A 20,343-nucleotide genomic window follows, 5' to 3' on the forward strand; every position below is an offset into this window, starting at 1 on the left:
AATGTATTTGTATTTCCAAAATCAGACACGAATTGTACTTAGAAATATATTAAAACACTCTGTAGGGACAACAGTGTGATTTCTCTTTTAAGAATTCTGTACTTTAGAACACTGCGCAATGTCACTGTCGTATCTCAATTTCGCGTTGGCTTTTTTATTGTTATTTACGGTGCACTTTCCGCAAGTTCAATTTCTTTTATTAATATTTAATTATTTTTCCTCATTTCCCGCTGTTCCGGGCGTGGCCCGGGGTGTGGCTGCCCAGCGTATCCGAGGCCCCGCCCCGCGCCCGCCCGCGCGTCTCCCCGCGCGGGGGCAGCCCCGGGAACAGAGAGACGATGGTGTCTCCGCCCCTCGCGGCGCTGCCCTGCGGAAGTGACGCGCGGGCGGGCGCAGCGCGGCGCGCGGCGGCCATGGGCAGGAAGGAGCGGGGTGAGCGGGGCCGGGGAGCGGCGCGGGCCGGGCCGGGGAGGGGGGACCTGGGGCGGCTCAGTCACGGCTCCCGCTCTGCTCCCAGATAAGAAGAAGTCCAAGAAGCGCCATTACGATGACGACGAAGACGATGAGGACGAAGGTGCCGGGAAGGAGCCGCAGGAGGCGGTGCCGTCGGCGGCGGGGAAGCAGGTGGAGGAGAGCGGCACCAAGGTGGACGAGTACGGCGCCAAGGACTACCGGCTGCAGATGCCGCTGAAGGCCGACCACAGCTCGCGGCCCCTCTGGGTGGTGCGTGCGGGGGCGGCGGGGCCGCTGCCGCCGTGTGCCCCAGGGTGGGACGTGCCGGGGCCGGGATCGCTGCGGGACACGACAGGACCGGGCAGGGGGAGAAGCCGGGACTGCTGCGGGGTCAGGCGGGGAGCGCAGGGCGGAGAGCCTCGGGCGCGCCTGGAGCGGGGACAGGAGTCCTTGCAGCGCCCAGGGGATCGCTGCAGCCCCGGCGGTGCCCAGAGGATCGCTGCAGCCCCGGCGGTGCCCAGGGGATCGCTGCAGCCCCGGCAGCGCCCAGGGGATCGCTGCAGCCCCGGCAGTGCCCAGGAGATTGATCGCTGCAGCCCCTGCAGTGCCCAGGGGATCGCTGCAGCCCCGGCGGTGCCCAGGGGATCGCTGCAGCCCCGGCGGTGCTCAGGGGATCGCTGCAGCCCCGGCGGTGCTCAGGGGATCGCTGCAGCCCCGGCGGTGCTCAGGGGATTGATTGCTGCAGCCCCGGCGGTGCCCAGGGGATTGATCGCTGCAGCCCCGGCGGTGCCCAGGGGATTGGTCGCTGCAGCCCCGGCGGTGCTCAGGGGATTGATCGCTGCAGCCCCGGCGGTGCCCAGGGGATTGGTCGCTGCAGCCCCGGCGGTGCTCAGGGGATTGATCGCTGCAGCCCCGGCAGTGCCCAGGGGATTGATCGCTGCAGCCCCGGCAGCCTCCAGGCGGGGTCCGCGCTGGTCCGGGTGTGCTGGACCGGGCACAGCCGCAGCTCAGCCAGGCGTCTCGGGGAGGGCTGTAGAGCAGCACGTCGGCTGGTGACACGAGAGGGATCTGTCACTGCAGTGATACAGTAGCAGGGTTTGTGTGTTGCAGTGAAACGGCTTTAAGACGGGCTGGCCTCATCTTTGTAACTGATGCCGTTTGTTTTCTGTGCCCTTCGAAAGGGATGTCAGTAAACTTGCCAGTGTGCACCATCTAGGGCAGAGGTGGTTTCCGAGCCAACTTCTGCACGGTGCCTGTCACCAGGTGCTGTATAGGCACCTGGGGCTGTGACACCCAAATGCTGCCTTTCATTCATTAATTTATTCTGTGTAAAATGAGCAAGCAGTTTTTTTGTTCTAGGGGAATGGGGCTGGAAGCTTGCCTCTACTCAAGCAATTTCTGTAGCATTAAAAAAGAAGGAATACCCCAGCATGTCAGTCTGGAAAAACTTTATTGATCTGGGTGGGGTTTATTCATAGTGCCATGGAAGGAACATGGATAAATTAATTCCTGGACCATTTTTAGAAGACAAAAGTTACATGTTTATTCATTTTCTTTTAACTTCATTATGAGATTCAGTACAACTAACAATGTTGTGCCTTCAGCATTTGTTTATTTCTCTAGGCTCCTGATGGCCATATATTTTTGGAAGCCTTTTCTCCAGTTTACAAATATGCCCAGGACTTTCTGGTTGCCATTGCTGAGCCTGTGTGCAGACCCACCCATATTCACGAGTACAAGCTGACTGCTTACTCCCTGTATGCTGCTGTGAGTGTGGGCTTGCAGACAAGTGACATCACTGAGTATTTGCAGAAACTCAGCAAGACTGGTGTCCCAGATGGAATAATTCAGTTTATCAAGGTAAGGCTATTCTACTGGCATTGGAAATACATCTGTTTCTACTAAGGAATTCCTTTCCTGCTGCCTCTGCCTAATTGATTTATTATTTTTTAATCATTCATCACTTTTAACTGTCTTATTTTTCTGTCATTGTTTCAAGAGAATTTTTTTCCTGTATTTTGCATATGTTATTGCTGCACACATACTATATTTTCGTAATATAGCCTTTGTGGGGTTTATAAAAAGTACATATAAGCATCTGTGTAGATAATTTCAGCCAGTACAACTTGTACATGGGGAAAGTTTCCTCAGATTTGCTCTGAAGGAAAACTGAGAATGTAGGAAGCAGTCTGTAATAGTGTGGCACTATGAGACAGCCTGCCTTATCCTGCAAGTGTGTTCTCCCAGTCTTGGAAACAGTTTGAGATTAGGCATAAAAAGTGAGTACCTGTGCCTGATCTCCTGTGTAAGATGATGTGAGCACCTTCTGAAAATACCTTTCCAGGTTTGTTACATGAGCATAACAGCAGTGCAAGTAAATGTTTTGTCATAAGGTGCTTCCCCACAAAGACCTGAAGCCATTGAAGTGTTTGATCCTAAACATGGAATCTCTCTTTTGCATGTTCCTGATGACTGCTCTCTTTGTAGTTGTGCACTGTCAGCTATGGGAAGGTGAAGCTGGTTCTGAAACATAACAGGTAAGTGGCTTCTTGTGGCAGCAAACCCTCCAAATGCACAGGAGGGAGGGAGTGAGTGAGTGAGTGCTCTCAGGAGCTCTGCAGTCTCACAGCTGCCAGCTGAGTGAGACTGCAGAGCTCTCAGGTATCACTTTTACAGCTTTTGGAAATATTTAGTATGCTAGCTGATGAATTGTGTTTGCCTACCCTGAGCTAGCTCTGGTTGTCATCACACTTTTAAAAGTAGGTTGCAAACTTGATATTGTAGTTTGCTTGTTTATTGCTTGGACTTGCAATATGTCTTTTGAAGTTTTCAAATCATTTGGGAAAGATAAGTAAATCCAGTGGCAAGAGATGGGTGCTTGTGTCTCTGTTGAATCTGATTTGTTTTAAAGCTAGAGGATAATGCTGGAAGGGGCCTGGAGAAGTCAGTGCATATTCTAACTGTGATCTCCAACCAGCATCATCACTGAGGAGTCTCCAGGATGCATCAGTTTTAAATTTTTAGGTGGTTTGTTTTGGAAGTTTGGGGTTTTGTCTTTTGGGCTTTTCTGGTGCTGTGGACAGGTCTTGAAAACAGTACATCTGGCGTTTTCACAAACTCACCTCAGTTCAGTCAAAATTTACTTCATTTGTGTGTGTCACAAATAAGATGTGTATGTGAGAGCTCTGTATGGGCATTTCTGCTGGAGTTTGCCACTCATGTTAGGTTAGAGAACATTTGAGTAAGGAGGGATGACTGCACAGTACATGATGCTTTTGGTGTGAGGCATCTTTTTTAAAAGTTTTGGTTGTCATAATGTCTTTATTTTTATATGAGCACCCCAAGACTGGATACTTGAGAGTGCATCTAATTATACTTCCATACCACTCTTTCTGGGAGTTATTCAGTTGATAAGTTCATAAAAATGTTTTCGTTTATTCTTTCATTGTAGGTATTTTGTGGAAAGTACCCACCCTGATGTCATTCAGCAGCTTCTGCAAGACCATGTAATTAAAGAATGTCGCCTGAGGAATGCTGAAGGTGAAGAGACAGAGCTGATTACAGAGACATTCACAAGTAAATCAGCGGTATGTCCAGCCACATTCTAAAATTACTGCACTGACTGGAGGGAAACTCTTGAGTAGTTTGGAGTTGCTCTTGTTTGTTTATTGCATCAGCTTCATTTGCCAGTAACAAACTCTGCCTCTTTAATGAGCCCAAATTTGGGGGGAAGAGGGGAGCCAGAGTGTGCCTCTAATGAAACTTACGGTGAAAATTCATGTTCCTCTATTTCAGATTTCCAAATCTAGTGAAGGTGGCCTTGGTCCATCAACTTCACAGGCAACAGATGCTCAGAATAAGCCAGATGTCCCAGCTGACTTATTTGAGTTTTATGAACAGATGGACAAAGATGAGGAGGAGGAGGAGGAAACGCAGACGGTGTCTTTTGAAGTCAAGCAGGTATGAATCTTGCAAAGAAACAAATAAACCTGAGAACTTACTAGGCATTACTGTGGCTCTTTGTTTGGTAGAGGGGATCACTGGAAGTCATTAACATTTCTTTCCTTTTACCTTCCAAAGTTTAGAATCTTAGAGAGTGGCAGTGTGAGTGTTCTTTCCTTGCCTGCAGGGCACAGTGCTCACAGGCCCAAGAGGCTCCAGGGACTTAGGGAGGTCCCCATCACATGTGGCTGAGTATTGCTTAGTTCAAGATGAGAATTCAGTGGAGGCTGCTTTTAGAGAGCTTTTTTTTTTTCTTTTCTTTTCTCTCCTGCTTTTGGTTTGTAATTCATGGTTGCAGAAGGAACTCTTTCTTGGTGGTTCCAATTTCATCACTTGAGAAGGGGAGCTGGAGGTTGGAGCACCGTCCTTGCTTGACCTTCAAAGAGCTTCTACAGAACTTCTCAAGTTGGTTTTGGACTTGGTGATTCTAATGATGCCTTAGTAGGGGAAAAAGGAATTTAGAAAAGGATAACTTAGTAGCTTTTTTGTTTATTTGAAAAAAGCCAACCCAAACCAACAACCTCTTGGTGACTGATTCAGCCTGTCATTGTCTTGGAATAACTTCCATACAGGCCATGGAGGTTTTCAGGGTAACAGATGTGCAGCTTTGTGTAACACAGAGAACCTTTCCTGTCTGTTACTGAACTCTTCATTGCAGGACTTCAGGGTGTAGTTCAGTCATTGCTGGGCAAGCAGCAATCTGAGCTGAATGTGTCACGTTCTTCCATCTGCCTAAAGAGCCCTCTCTGATGTTAACTGTTGTTCAAAGTGTTTTGGGGGCTGGGGTAATCACAGGTAAAGTATCCAGAATAACACTTCATAAACATAAAAAATAAATGTAACTTCACTTGGTACTATGTAACCTAATTGTTTTTAGGGAAAAAGAAATTAACTCAGATGTGGAGAATTTATCAACTGAAGCTTTGTTTCCTCTTCAGGAGATGATTGAAGAACTTCAGAAGCGTTGTATCCATTTGGAGTACCCCTTACTAGCAGAGTATGATTTCAGAAATGATTCTGTGAATCCTGATATCAATATAGATCTGAAACCTACTGCAGTCCTCAGGCCTTATCAAGAGAAAAGCCTGAGGAAAATGTTTGGGAATGGACGAGCCAGGTCTGGTGTTATTGTCTTGCCGTGTGGTAAGTTTCTGTGTTGGTACTTAGACAATTTGTTTTTTATTTGCCTGTAGTATAGAAAATTCCAAAGGTGACAGCTGCCTGGATTTCAGACAGCAGCAGGGACTGTTCTGGTCCCAGTGTGCAGAGTCCTGGTGGTTTTTATTGAGCTGGTGGTGAGGCTGTGCTGAGGGAGAGCCGGGTCACAGAGCTGTCGGTGTCCTGGCAGGGGCTGGGGAGCAGCTGTGGTGCCTTCACAGTGCCAGTCCTGCTTCTGCTGTGCCCTCTGCCACCTCTGCTCATCTTCCTGTGAAATGTAAAGCTGTTGGCATTGGAATTTGTTCCTTGGATGGGAATGGGCGAACTGGGGGGAGCTGGGAATACAAAGGTGGCATAAAGGGGTGTGCAAGGAAGGAAAGGTCTTGAGTGTACAGGTGCTGGGCAGGAGAGTTCGAGGAAGAAATGAGAAACATGCTGACTGGGACAGCCCACAGAAAGCAGGGGAAAAGGAGCAAACAGGAGGCTGTGTGCCAGTGCCCTCAGTACTGGGGAAGGAGGGGGCACATGGGACCTGTGATGAGAGCCTGAGAGTGTGTGAGGGATGCTGGGAGAAGTGTGAAGGATGGGAAGATTTAAGGAGTTTCTTTGTAGGGAAATGTATAACTGGCAGAGACAGAGGAATAGAGCAACCCTAGGGAAGCTTTCTGTAGCCACCTGTAATTTAACATTCTTTTGAAATGATAAAGCATTAAAATGATTGCTTCTAATTGTCAAAGCCATTGTTTGCATTATTTTCTTGAGGAAATACGGTTGTGTCCTGTAGATAATCTGGCTGCACTTTTAAGAAGCGAATACTTGATCTCTTTATAAATATTGTAGCAAAGAAACAACAAAGAAATTCCTTTTGCATGATTTCGTATCCTCTCACGATTTTCCTTCGCTCTTTGGCTTTGTTTCCTCCCACTCCAGTGGTGTCTGAGAGATGCCTAACGAGTGTCACTGCTCCTGCCTGCAGGTGCTGGCAAGTCCCTGGTGGGGGTGACGGCGGCGTGCACCGTGCGCAAGCGCTGCCTGGTGCTCGGCAATTCCGCCGTGTCGGTGGAGCAGTGGAAGGCCCAGTTCAAGATGTGGTCCACCATCGACGACAGCCAGATCTGCCGCTTCACCTCTGATGCCAAAGACAAGCCCATTGGCTGCTCTGTTGCCATCAGCACCTACTCCATGTTGGGGCACACGACAAAAAGGTCTTGGGAAGCAGAAAGAGTAATGGAGTGGCTTAAAAGTCAAGAGTGGGGCCTTATGATACTGGATGAAGTCCATACCATTCCTGGTAAGGAAAAGGTGTGCAAACCTTCCATGTTGCACACATTGTTAATGTCCTTCTGTTCTTGTAGAAGTGATGGTTTTTTTGCTGTTCTTCTCATTATTAATGTAGTGAGTAAACCCATGGCTTAGGGGTTTGGAACAAGTAAACTGCCTTGTTCTACTTTTTTTTTCTTTTTTTCCCTGATACTACGTAGTTTAGCTGACCACTAGTTTTCTGAACCTTTCAAATTAGACACTGTGTTTTCTATAATAGCAGTGTAATGTACAAGTTCCTCCTTGTAAGTTGATAAAGTGCTCCTAAAATACCTGAATTACCTTTGCATAATTTTGCTGTAGATAATTGAACAGGAGAGGAATTCATCTGCCTTCTTCTCGTAGATGCAGTGGCACTGCAGGCCAACTTTTAATGTCTATGAGTAATCATAGTGATTAACATCCAGAAATAACTGCTGTCTTTGAAATTGCCATGTAATTGAGATCTGTACTACTGGAAAGCAATAATGTGCTATTAAAGTGTCTGTGGAATAATCCTGGCTAAAAAAACACCCAAGATTCTGTTAACTGTTCTTCCTTTTTTTTTATTTGAATATATTTTGGTGTCTACAGAAGTAATGGATTTCAGAAGTAGACCTTGGTGATTAATTGCCATTTTATCAAAGTAGCATACTGGCACTGTTCTGTCATTTGTTCTTGCTTGGTTTCATAGAAATGAAGGTACAGCACCTCCTCTGTGATTTCTAGCAATACTAAAGATGAGTAATTCTGCCATATCCTGCAAGTCCTGAATGTGGCAGTCAGCCAAGAATCCTTGTGTCATAGTTCTTGCTAGGAAATAGTGGAGATCCAAACCAAGCCATGTAACCTGTGAATAGATCCATTTTCTCTTGGGAAATGGAAAAAAATAAAGAAGGTTTATTGGGATTTTCAGAGTATACTTGGCAATGCAAAGTAAAGCTGCAATCACTGTGAAGTTTTGCTGTAACACAGATTTGTTAGGAGTGTGTGTGCGCAATGGGGAACAATTTCCCAATGTTGTGCTTGCCTTATGCTCAGGAGTTGATGAAAATGTCTTTTAAAAGTTGCAGTATTAATCTTCTGAAACCATTCAGGAAAGTTAACAAAAAATTTGTCTTGGATTTTTTAGCAAAAATGTTCAGACGTGTGCTCACTATCGTCCAAGCTCACTGTAAACTGGGGCTGACTGCTACCCTGGTCAGAGAAGATGATAAAATTGTTGACCTGAACTTCCTGATTGGACCAAAGCTCTATGAAGCCAACTGGATGGAGCTGCAGAACAATGGCTACATTGCTAAAGTCCAGTGTGCTGAGGTGAGGCTCTGCTTTTTGGTACTATTAGTGTATATTTAGTATGCTTATAAAGTTGAGAAAAATTCTTGCAGCTCTTATAAAAAAAAATGATGATAGAAATTTTAAAACACTTAAGAAAATACCTGCTTATTTCAAGCCTGAGCATATGAGGGTGAAACTTAAAAACTCACCATTCTTTCAAGTATAAAGGTGTGACCTCTGTTCTTTCCAGCATATGGATGAGAGGTACATCTGGTATCAAAAGAGGTGAAAATCTTTCACACAGGCACATTAGAATGTTAGAGTAATCTTTCTGGAAAGCCTAATTCAATATGTTATCACTGGTAATTGACATGGAAGATACTTAGGGAAGAGTATAACTTTCTCCAAGCTGTTATTTACAATATTTCCATGTAAGCATTAGGGGATTGTTTTTTCATGAACTTATTTGGTCTCCTGTTGAATGGAAGTAAAGTTTTAGCAGCTGCAATGCGTTATGGTAGAGTTCAGGTTTTTTTGTCTTTGTGTTGTTGTTATTGTTGTGGTGGTTTATTTTAAGCCTGTCTTGCTAATTTCATGCAATTCTCCCTAGCTCTGGTACTGGAATAAAATATGCAAATGTAGGTCAGCTGTTCTCCTTTTGAACACTGTGCAAACTAGAGGTTGTAGAAGGAAAAAAACCACTGCTTTGAACTCATAGAATGCAAATGAAAAGCACCTAGAAAATAACTGTTGAAGGGAGAGTAACCAGTCCTCAAATTCAGGTTTGCATTTAGGCACTTTGGTTAGTTCTGCTAAGCAAAATTCCCAGTCCCTGAACTGCCCTTTAGTCATTGAAATGAAGCATGAGCTACCTTTTGTTGTGAATGATGGGAAAATTCTGCAAGTTTCTGTTCCTTAGGCCAGTGTTTGGAGCTAGCATTTGATGACTCTACCAAAAGCAAAGAACAAAAAGCCCATTGTTGAGTCCAATATGTGCACAACTGCTTTGGATATTTGTTTGGATTTCCTTGAGGAGTAGCACCATTAATCAGCCTGGTTTATTCCCCTCAGCCAGGAAAGGTGTCTGGCTCACTCTTCAAGTGCAGTTCTTCCCAGGTGGCTGGAGAGGGCAGTGCTGATGTCTCTCATAGGGCAGGTCGTGATTGTTGCAGGTGTTGCTCTTTCCCTGCTCTAAAAGAGAAAGAGCACCACAGTTTAAAAAGTTACACAAAGTTCTAAAAAAGACAACAAAGCTGTTCTTTACCTGTTTTTTCAGAGTTTTGTACTTTACAAATAATCCCTTTCTGAGCAGCCATACTAAGTCTTTGGATTGGAGTGCCTGTCTTGCAAAATGTAAAATGAAAATACAAAATAGATGTGTTTGCCATGCAGTCAGAGGCATTGAGCAATAGGTGAAAATTTTTACCACGGTAAAATATTCAGTATTTGTATCTCATTGTCACTTTGATGTAATTGTCTTCTGGTTCAAGAGTTTTAAGTATTTCATGTAGACAGCACACAATAACAACAGAGCCTATTCAGTGCATGAATTTATTTTAATGTAGTCAGTGGATAATGAAAGCATCATCTGGCATTTAAGTCACTGGAAAAAATATTTTGAAACAAAAAATTAGGTCTTATCAGTACAGAACAATTAATGTTTTTTAAATAAACTCCTCTAAATTGTCATAAACTTCCTTAGCTGAATGGTGGTTATGAAAGAGGCTTTTCTCTGAGGTAGTTTGTTAATTTCTATTGTGCAATGGTATGAGAGAATAACTCATGTACAGCAGAGTGAATGTTTCCCAAATTGTATCCCCTATGGATAGTGTCAGTTGTTATCAATAGTGTCACTTCATTGGCTTAAACTAGATAATTTCTTCTTTTTTTCATGCTAGAATAGAAAAAATAAACCTAGACTTGTTGAAGTACTATGGTTGTTGTTTACATAATAGAAGAGTTGCTTAGGTGTCCTGGGGTGATGTTATTGTCTGTTGAAAACTTCTAATCAGTCCTAGTGTTTTGGCATTTCTAGACTCAATAGCTGTGGATATATGGAGAAAGATGGGTGAGTTTGTTCTGTAATGAAGACAAAACATGTCTCAGCATTCAGAATATGGATGAAAATGAGTCTTTATGGGAAAAAGCTTTGACTGCTGTGAGAGGGAGACTACACAGTTCATTCTCTTAATTACTGCTTTGTAGGAAATAGTAGTATTTAGTAAATTATTTAAGTGTGAACATGAAGTAACTGTCTTTCAGTCTTGTTCCAGTCCCACTGCCTATTTCTGTCATGGATCTCAATGCCAAAGCATTTTGTAAAAACAGATTTTAGTGATGCAGGAGACTTCAGTGACTGATAGCTTTCCTTTTGGTACAGAAATGACTGTGTTAAAATGTGTAACCTGCCCTATACAGAAAGTCCTAATGCATTACCAGCCCCCAATATGTTTTCAACTCCCACTGGGATTAAATAAGTAAATAATGGAGTGTTACCTTGTATATGTGTTTTGTAATTGTAGGTATGGTGCCCAATGTCACCTGAATTTTACAGAGAATATGTAGCTATTAAAACAAAGAAGAGGATACTGCTCTACACCATGAACCCAAATAAATTCAGAGCCTGTCAGTTCCTGATTAAGTTTCACGAGCGACGGAATGATAAAATCATCGTCTTTGCTGACAACGTGTTTGCACTGAAGGAATATGCAGTCAGACTTGGGAAGTAAGTGTTCAGCCAGTGATGGCACTGTTGTTTTCCTCCTTCCATGCAATTTCCTTGCAATCTCACAGCTTTCAGTAGTCTTTGATATTTTATGTAATGCTGTAACTCCATTCCTCCTGCATAAAAAGCTCGGGAGGGTATTTTTGGATGGACCTCACTGGCACTGCAGCATGATTTTGGTGTTTGAAAAGAGTCTCTGTTTGGCATTTGTTTCAGAAAAGTTTACATCCAGGATTTTGTGAAAGATTTAGTATTTTTGTTTTATTTTAATTAGTAAAAGCCAATGGAAAAATGAGGGGGTTTTGGAAATATCACTAGAACTGTTTCTTTAATGGATGGTAGCTTTCCCTATCTCTCTGAGAGAAAGGTTTTCAAATATATACTCTCTGGATCTTTCAGGGTGTTCTGAGACCCAGGGCCTTCTTCTTCAGGTTCTCAAAAGTTCTTACCCTTGTCTAAAAAAACTAAGACAGGCTTTTTTGGTATCTATGCTGTACTAGTGCACTGCCTAGAAGTGCAGTAATTGTTTAATAAATTAAAGGACATTTCTCCCTAGAGCTCCTTGATTACCTTAAATGACTGTAACATGAGTGCAGTTATGGGAGGTTGTGCAGACAGGGTTTAATGAGGGGTCAGCATCAGTCTGTTGGTAGGATTTGGGGAGGGATGGTCAGGGAGAGTTTAACAGGATCAGGCATAGAGCAATTTTTGGGGAACATAACCTTATAAGCTGACCTCATCCTTTCTTTGATAAGGCCAAATAATGCCTTGCTTGCTGGAAGCTGTGGGGCATTTTGATGGTGTATGATTTCATGTCTAGGAATTTCAGCAGTATTCCTTAGCAAAACCACAAACAAGCCTTACACTTTCCTAAATTCATGATCAGTTCTGACTGCACGTTAAGGGGCCGTGTGGTGCTGGCATGCTGTGACATCAAATAGCAAGGAGAGCTAATGGTGTTGGATGAGTTCCAACACCCGTGGTCTCTTTCATCAGTTTTTTAATCTGTCTGGACAGAGATTAGCTGTAATGATGCCTCTGGAATGTCTCTAGCAGTGTTCAGTGTACCACAGACAAAGCCTTTAGCACAGGCAATGCTGGGGGGGCAGGGGATGCTATGGGGCACAGCAGTTGTAAGTGGGGTAGATGCTGTGGAAGCGTGGCAGGAAAACCAGTTGAAGAAAGAGTAGGTGGCCCCTTTTTATGTTCTAGAGGGAATTCTGTGTTTCTCACATCATTTATGGAGCTCCAGGTTATCCAGCTGCCACTGTTAGAAAGAAAGCACAGGCTTGCTGTGCTGGACAAAGGTGAGGTTTGTTTTAACTGGAGGTTTTTTGCTGTGAGCAGACTAAACCAAAGGGAATTGTTAGTTTGTGTAGGGCAGGAACTCTGTGTGTGGAGGAGAGAGCAGCCCAGTGGGTAGAGCAGGAGTGCTGTGGCTGTGTGTCCAGCAGGAGTGCTGTGTCTGTGTGTCCAGCAGGAGAGATCAGCCCCGTGGGTAGAGCAGGAGTGCTGTGGCTGTGTGTCCAGCAGGAGCACAGCTCCCAGTGCCCTTCTCATGGCCTGACAGGAGCCTGTGGGCTGGGTGGGCCTCCTCCATGGGGGGAGAGGTGGCCACGGTCTGGCTGCCTCTGCTGGCTCCTCCCTTAACCCCCTTGCCCTTGGTAGTGGGAAGGACCATGCACATGACAGGAATTACTTTGTCCGCAATTTTTGGGGCCAGAGAATCCAGATTTTCTCAGTCAACTTTCCCTCTGTCATGATTCTGTCATCCAGCATAGCTCATGTACTGCCTGGTTTCCCTGGTGTTAGGAATATGTTTAAATCACTGTTTCTGAAGGACTGTGCCTCTGTGGTTTTATCAGTTATGTCAGTTAATGGCAGAGGAATCTATCTTTGCAAATCCCTCAAATGTCTTTTCACAGTGAGGAAAATGAGTCATTAAAAAAAGAATCCATTTGGCACTTAATATTCTAGATTCAGAAAAGTTCTGAGGAATGCCAGCGAATCACTGTCAAGTAGGATCTGGGCAAGTTGAAATGAAGGATTGATAGCCAGGAGTTCAGGAGTATTCTGTTCTTAATACAAAATGTATTTGAATGCCTTCTTTGGTCTTAAGGAAAGGAAGGCTCAAAAATTTAGTTTCAGTTTAAATCTGCCATTTAACTTCACAATTTAAATAATACATGAAATTTAAAATGAAACTTAAGATATTACTGAATATTACTAATATAATAATGAAGATATTTTTTCAGAATTGATTCATTCGCTAGTTTCATTTTTTAGCTGTTTTTTTTCCTAAAAGTCTGCTTAAATATATTAAATAGAAGAATTAGATTAGAGATTACTAGGATTGTTTGGTAAAAAATCCTAGAATAAAGTTTGTAGCAAAGAAAGCAAGAGGAGCCAGTGCACAGGGATTAGTTGATAAGAATAGAAAACCTAAGTCCATGCACTGCCATGTTTATGTTCAGCCATGATCTATGTGCAATATTAAATGGAAAATTTGAGCTTAGTTGCTTTTGTTAGAAATAATTTATGGAACTGTGAGCAAAACGGTAATTGGAAAATTTAACTCCTGTTGTTTGGAGATGCTTTGGTAACCTTAATTTGGAAAAGTAGTACAACAGATGACAAAGCAGTAGCAGTGCTATGCTGCATGCAGCTCACTGTTTTTGTGTGGGCTTTGCTCTTCTTAGCTTTTTGTTTTTTTTAGCTTTGCTTAGGCAGAAGTAAAACAGCCAGACACTGGAAAATTCACAGCAGTCCAAGTTACTCATGAAGTCTGTGAGTGACTGAGTTTGTGTGAGCCTTTGGGATTGAAACATTAAATGTTCCATGTAATTAATTTTCAGACATCAGAAACCATAGGTGAAATGCCCTGTGAGCTGCTCATGAAATGTTTGAGGCCTTTGCATCATTTTAGTAAGCCCAGAAGGTATTAGAAGGGCAAGAGGTTACCTTGAAAAGCAGAAATAATTTTCCCAGAACAACACCCAGCAGCCCATTTGTGACACCCAGCATATCCTTGATAGAGGAGCCTGTATTTTCAAGTGTTTAAACAGGAAACAAAGGTTGCAGCTGTAAATGTGCTAACTCAGTACATTTGAGGAAAAAAATGTCTTTAACAGCTGCCTTCAGTCTTTCATGTAGGCTTAGCAAATGCATTCAGTCTGTTGATATACAGTTTCATTGGTGCACGTAATTGCAAAACATTTGTAACTGTCAGAATTTCTTTCTGGCTGACTGGGTGGCTGCAGAGGTTTCCACAAACCCCTGGGCAGCTGCCATAAAGAGTCAAACAAGATAAAAGTAAACTGATATCTGTACCAAAATCTGCTTTGTTTTCATATCTGCTCAAAGATGTCCTGCACTCCTTCCTATGGTACCTCATAAGAAATGAGTGAGAAATCTTCAATTTATTTCATTTGTATATGTTGTGTTCTTTTCAGACCCTATATCTATGGTCCTACTGCACAAGGGGAAAGAATGCAAATTCTACAAAACTTCAAGCACAATCCAAAAATCAACACTATTTTCATTTCCAAGGTGAGGGAGTTTATTCACTGTGTCCTTTTGCCTATCTTTGGAGTCAGCTTTAAGAGTCAGCTGCACATGCATGGTGTGCATTTGACATCTTCATATCACAGCTCACAAAGAAAGCTGTGCTTTGGCTTTGGTGTTGGCTGGGGAGATGTGGAAATAAGAGCGTGCTCAGGGGTGCTGCTCTGTTGCAGGTAGGGGACACGTCCTTCGATCTGCCAGAGGCCAATGTTCTCATCCAGATCTCATCCCACGGGGGCTCACGGAGGCAGGAGGCTCAGAGGCTGGGCCGAGTGCTGAGAGCCAAGAAAGGTAAAGGAGGTGGTGCTTGGGCTCTGGGTCTTGGATCACAGCAACCTGGAGCAGGGGAAACTGGATGTTCATGAGGCTTCTTTATACTGTCCTTAGGTTTTAGTCAAAGAGAATATACCTATATCCCAGTGAACGAAAATGAAGCATCTTCTGGGTCAGTAAATTTAGTGATGAGAAAACTTCTAAAGGACAAAAAAGCTGAAAGAAAACTGACTTTCTATGGCAATTCTCTCACTTTTTCATTCCTTGATATTTTCTTAAACATGCAATTGTTTGTGTAGGATCACAGTATTATTCTAAGAAGCAAGCCTCTAGAAATCACATTTTTGACACTGTAGATTACTTGCTTTTAAAAATTGGATTTGGTTTTTGACTAGTGTGTTTTTGTAAAACATGGCCAAAGGAATTTTTTTTCTTTAGAACAATTACTGCTAAAATACTTCCTACTCAGACTTAAGCTCTGCATATACTTATTTTAATACAAGCAGTTTGTATATTTTATATATTTTAATATTTTAAAACAAGCAGTTTGTGCTTGTTACAGGTAAGACTTTGTTTAAAAATTCAAACAAACCCCATGTTAGTGAATTGACAAAGTCTTAATGAAATCCTGAGTTTTAAAAGAGGACCCTGTTACCAGGGTAACAGACCTTAAGGACTGTAAGTGTAAAAAAGTTTATGCACAGCCTGGTACGTGCTGGTCTTCAGACAGTGCTATGAATTCTTAGCTAAGTGTCTTTGTTTCACTTTTTTAATTCAAAAACACTGCAAACTCTAGTTCACGTGGATAAAACTTTTCCTTTGTCTTTTTCTGATGGACTTTTTTTGACATGCACTGCAGTCCTTGCTGTTGACTTTTCACTTCTTGACATGATACTTAAAAATGATTTTATCTTTCACCTTGCCTAGCAGAATAAAGCAGCAGATTCTTCTTAGAGTGCGTGTTTGATTGTGTTAGTCTACTTTTCCTTTTCTGTTTTTGTCATTTCACTTATCTTCAAGTTATTAAGACCAAAAGTAGGAGTTGCTGTGTCAATCAGTTTATGCAAGGTCTGGGTGCAGCTAGACAATACAAGTAGTTTTTGTGGGGATAACTTACTTAAGTACCTGTTTTCAGTATTTATTCCTTGGTTGTTCTTTGTTGCAGTGTTCCAAATGAAACTAATCACTGAGTGCTTTTGTCTCTTAGGCATGGTTGCAGAGGAATACAATGCCTTTTTTTATTCCCTTGTATCCCAAGACACTCAGGAAATGGCATATTCAACAAAACGACAACGGTTTCTTGTAGATCAAGGTTATAGCTTCAAGGTAACTTGTTCCTTCTATTATACTTGAGACCTAAGAATGTAATTTTCATGTTGTTTAGTGTTGGTATTTGGTTCAGTACTTGAGAATTCTGGTTGTGGAATGCGTTAATGAAGGTTTTTCTTTTCACTTTTTGTTTAGGACTTACTTTCTTCTTGCCATCTCTCAATAGGTTAATTCTTTGCCTTTTATCCAAAAGAGAACTGGAGGAATATGTTTTTGCTCAATCCACATACCTTGTCTTTGCTTCTTAAATATCAGCCTTATTACTGTTTACTGCTTGGAGTGAACTGCTAGCTGGGTTTTTTTGGTTAGCTAACCAGTTGCCTTTGCTACTGTATTTTTTTTTATTTTAGAGACTAAATGTAGGATATACTAAATTTTAAACCAGTAGCAGAAGAACTCTGTATATTAAAGAATTAGGGGTAACTTTTAAACAGAGCATCAGTTGGACAGCTTAAAAGATGATGCAGTGGGAATTCTTTCCATTCTATGAATCATGCTAGCACTGTTTTGCAACCAGAGCTGGAAACGGGCAAATAGAATTAAAATGGATTTTTGTGACTCCTTTTTCTTTATTTTTTAAATGGCCATAGCACATATACTCCTAAATAAACAAGGAGTACCATAGTGTTCCTTTAGCCATGCAGGACTCATTCCTTCCATTAATGGATTCTTCAAGCTTGGACATTTTCTCAGGAGAACATCCTTTTTCAGACTAGATATTCCCACAAATAACAGCCCACAGCACTGATTATTCATTCCAGTGTTTCTCTACCCCATTTTTGAAAAATGGTACTTGGCAGCTAATATGGATTTCCTTTTACCTTAAACTTTATTTACAGTGTTTTTGTTATCTGCTCCACTTAGACTGCTGAGGTAATTAGTTTCTAATTGTATTGACTCAAGAGGTAAGCAGAAAAGATGAGGGAAAAGAAAACACTACATAATCAATGGTTGAATTAGAATGTCTTTCTCAAAACCATGTCAAATGTGTCATTTTCAAAATACTTCTGGTTAAGAAAGTAAGCTGCCTGTTGCAAATCTTTATAACAGAAGCTTGAGATCTTTCAGCTCTTCAGAAGAGGAGCTTTGTCCGCTGATGGAGCCCATGGCACTGCATTGCCAGTAGGTCACATGTGCCCTGCACCCACAGTTACCAGATGAGTTACTGAGACTTCCAAGGAGAACAAACCTAACTGAAGTTACCCAGTGTTTAAGTACTCACAGGCTGGAAGAGTCCTTTTGCTCTGTGACGGATGCTCTGCTGCAGGTTGCTGCACTGTCTCCCAACAGCTGTACATCTCAATTTGTTAGGAGCTTTTCCCCATTGTCCTAAATGCTTCTTGCTAAAATTCTAAGTCTCTGCAGACCTACTGGATTATTTTTGTTAAATATAAAATACTGGTTCTTAAACTAGACAAATCTAGAGCCTACAGCATGACACCAACCTTGCAGGAAGTTGAATACATGTCTGAGTTATATGTGCTTTGGTCAGGTTCTTGGTCAAGCTGCTATAAGCAATGTTTAGCTGACATGCTCTGCCCAGAGCTTTTCTTTCTTTTTTCCTTTTTTTTTTTTCCCCAAAGATTTGTTTTTTGCATTTCCAGCCAGAATATAACAAGAGCTGTGAGTGTATGTATATATACGTCACTCAGCAAGATTTTGTATGTATCTGTGCTATCTGTAGTGTGAGGTTGTTCCAACCAGTGATCAAAGTTGAAGGCAGTTCCAACAGGATATGGAATCAGAAATACATGTTTTGGTTTTGAATAGCTAACAGTGAGGAGGAAGCACCCTCACCTTGTAGTGTGCTCTGTTTCTTAGGTAATCACAAAGCTGGCAGGCATGGAAGAAGAAGAACTTTCCTTTTCAACCAAAGAAGAACAGCAGCAGCTTCTCCAGAAAGTCCTGCAAGCATCTGACCTGGATGCTGAGGAGGAAGTAGTTGCTGGAGAATATGGTTCAAAGTCAGCTCAGGTAATGAAGAATTCTTTGAAAAGGATGACCACAGGTGGGATGGAACTGGGACATTTTATTTCCATCCAATTCTAAATGTGATGTTGTCATTGATGGCCTGGTATTTTTGTGAAATGTTAGAGAACAGATTTGTTTTTTTAATCTGTATTAGCCTTTAGCTATTGGAATAATTGACTTGTTGGGCACTCAGAAAAAATTCAACATGGAATTCGTATCCTTCTCCATCATATTTGAAGGAGAAGGTAACAGATCTATCATTACAGATTTTGAAGTAAATCTTTTAAGTCACATGCAATGCAAACATTTGAAGCCTCTGATGCACCCTAAGCACGTGTGTGTGCTTGTTGTCGTGCAGGTGTCGCGCCGTGCCGGCACCATGAGCTCCATGTCCGGGGCAGACGACACGGTGTACATGGAGTACCACTCGTCGCGGAGCAAGGCGTCCTCCAACAAGCACATCCACCCCCTGTTCAAGCGCTTCCGCAAGTGACCCCTCACACGGCAGCTCCTTGGAATGTCACCCGTGTTCCTGTCACTGCAAAGATGGAGCTGGAATTTGTGACACGTCCTCTAACAGACTCTTTTATGTGCTTCTGTACAGCCACATATTTACTTACCAACGTATGTGCTCTTCTAGGTGAATGGGAAAGCAAAGAAGGAACTAAATCTTACCATGAAAATATTTTTAGGAACTTGAAGATACAAATATGTCACAGCACATGCTTTTTTTGTGTGGCACTGTGCTCCTTGTCTTATGCCCTCATTTCCTCATGGCTGGAGGGCAGAAGCATATGGGCCACTTCATTCAAGAGAAGTACTTGTCTGGTTTTCAGGGTAATTAATAGATTTTATTTTTATCAGCTGAAGATCCTTTTTCAGAAGAGTCCTGAAAAGGTTTTGTAAATGAAGTTTGTACTGATGTTTGAGATATTATTTATCTGATTCTTGTGTCTGCTCAACAATATACTGTTTCTCAAAATACTTAAATAAAATCATTCAGTGAGCTGAACAAATCCTGAGAGGAGCACTTTACATTATATTTTTAAACTGAGAGCTAATTTATACTTGTGACTTCACCTGTATTAAAATTCTAACAAATAGGTCAGAAATACTTTAGAGTTTGAAGACAAGAAGAAAAAGAGACTGTCACCGAAGTAAACTCAAGGACAGCATTAGTAGTAAATACAAAGGAATTCTGTGCTCGTTTTCCTAATTTTTCTTGCTACTCTTGAGAAGTTGCTCAAATAAAAGCTGTTTCTCTTGTTATTTATATTCTATTTATTAACCATGCAATAAAACCTTCATAACTGCTAAACAGTGCACTGTCACCACAGCGGTTATTACTGAATTAAAAAGCATTTTGACTTCTCACAAGGTGAGTTGGAAGAATGTGTGAAAGAAAGATTCCTGAGTTACTTTTTTTTAAAGAAGACTGCATTATAATTCGAGAAAGCAATAGGGAAATGTTGGTGGTTTGTGGCAGAAGAATGCTTTTTAATGCTTTAAGTAACACCTGCTTAATAATGTAACATGCTACTTGCTGTTAAGAGGTGTTATTTCTCTGGTTGTTTGTAGAGCTTTAGGAACGACCTCTGTTGGTTGAAAATAGATTTGTATAAACGTTTACCATACTGGAAGGAGCATGCATGGTACAGCTATTCTGGTAATATGACAAATGTGCTTCACAAGAATACTGAATTCTGTTTCTTATTAGCAAGAATTCACAAATGGAAAATGCAGAGATATTGGAAGCCTTTAATAATTGAGAACAGATGGTGCTTGGTTTTGGTCTCTGTATCAGAATCAGGTAATTTTTAGAAAGGGAACTGATCTGCCTCAGTTTAAACTTTGTTTAGGCTCTGAGCCTTACCCTGTAACATTTGATTCTTTCTCTCATGCTGTGTCTTCTGCCTCAACCTGGAACCAGCCATGGCAGTGCTGGAGTAGCTTAAATGGAAGAGATGATTGTGCAGTATTCTGGTACTGATTTCCTCTCCCCAGTTTAAAGTATTATTTACTTCTGATAGTAGTTTGGACCAGCTCTAATGGCAACAGCTAGTAGCAAAATGGTAATTTTAGTATAATGGGAGGAGCCTGTGCATAATTCTCTCTTAAAGAGCTTTATGAATTGCTTTGAAACAATTCTCCACCCTTCATAAACTTGAAAAAACTCACAACAACCTACTAAATGCAAATGGCTTAGTACTGATTCCTGTAATTGTGGAATCACTAGTAGTAGTTGGATTTAGGAGTGCAGTAGTTCATGTGTGGTAAATCTTGACTAATGA

The 20,343-nt window shown here is 42.1% G+C and overlaps 1 protein-coding gene across 1 annotated transcript; it reads left to right on the forward strand.

Moving 5' to 3' along the window:
• The first annotated feature begins 377 nt into the window (after positions 1 to 377).
• Positions 378 to 19,375, forward strand: ERCC3 (ERCC excision repair 3, TFIIH core complex helicase subunit). The gene is made up of 15 exons (XM_054277545.1): positions 378 to 432; positions 518 to 723; positions 2,077 to 2,313; positions 2,941 to 2,990; positions 3,905 to 4,040; positions 4,249 to 4,413; positions 5,394 to 5,598; positions 6,590 to 6,904; positions 8,045 to 8,229; positions 10,713 to 10,915; positions 14,368 to 14,464; positions 14,653 to 14,770; positions 15,960 to 16,078; positions 17,903 to 18,055; positions 18,411 to 19,375. Exons 1-15 carry the CDS (start codon positions 414 to 416, stop codon positions 18,543 to 18,545), a joined length of 2,343 nt encoding a protein of 780 aa, XP_054133520.1. The 5' UTR covers positions 378 to 413; the 3' UTR covers positions 18,546 to 19,375.
• The last annotated feature ends 968 nt before the right edge of the window (positions 19,376 to 20,343 follow it).

This window comes from Melozone crissalis, unplaced genomic scaffold (genome assembly GCF_028551555.1).
Source record: "Melozone crissalis strain CALT ecotype California unplaced genomic scaffold, PUWL_Pcris_2 ptg000023l_1, whole genome shotgun sequence".
NCBI classification, from domain to species: domain Eukaryota; kingdom Metazoa; phylum Chordata; class Aves; order Passeriformes; family Passerellidae; genus Melozone; species Melozone crissalis.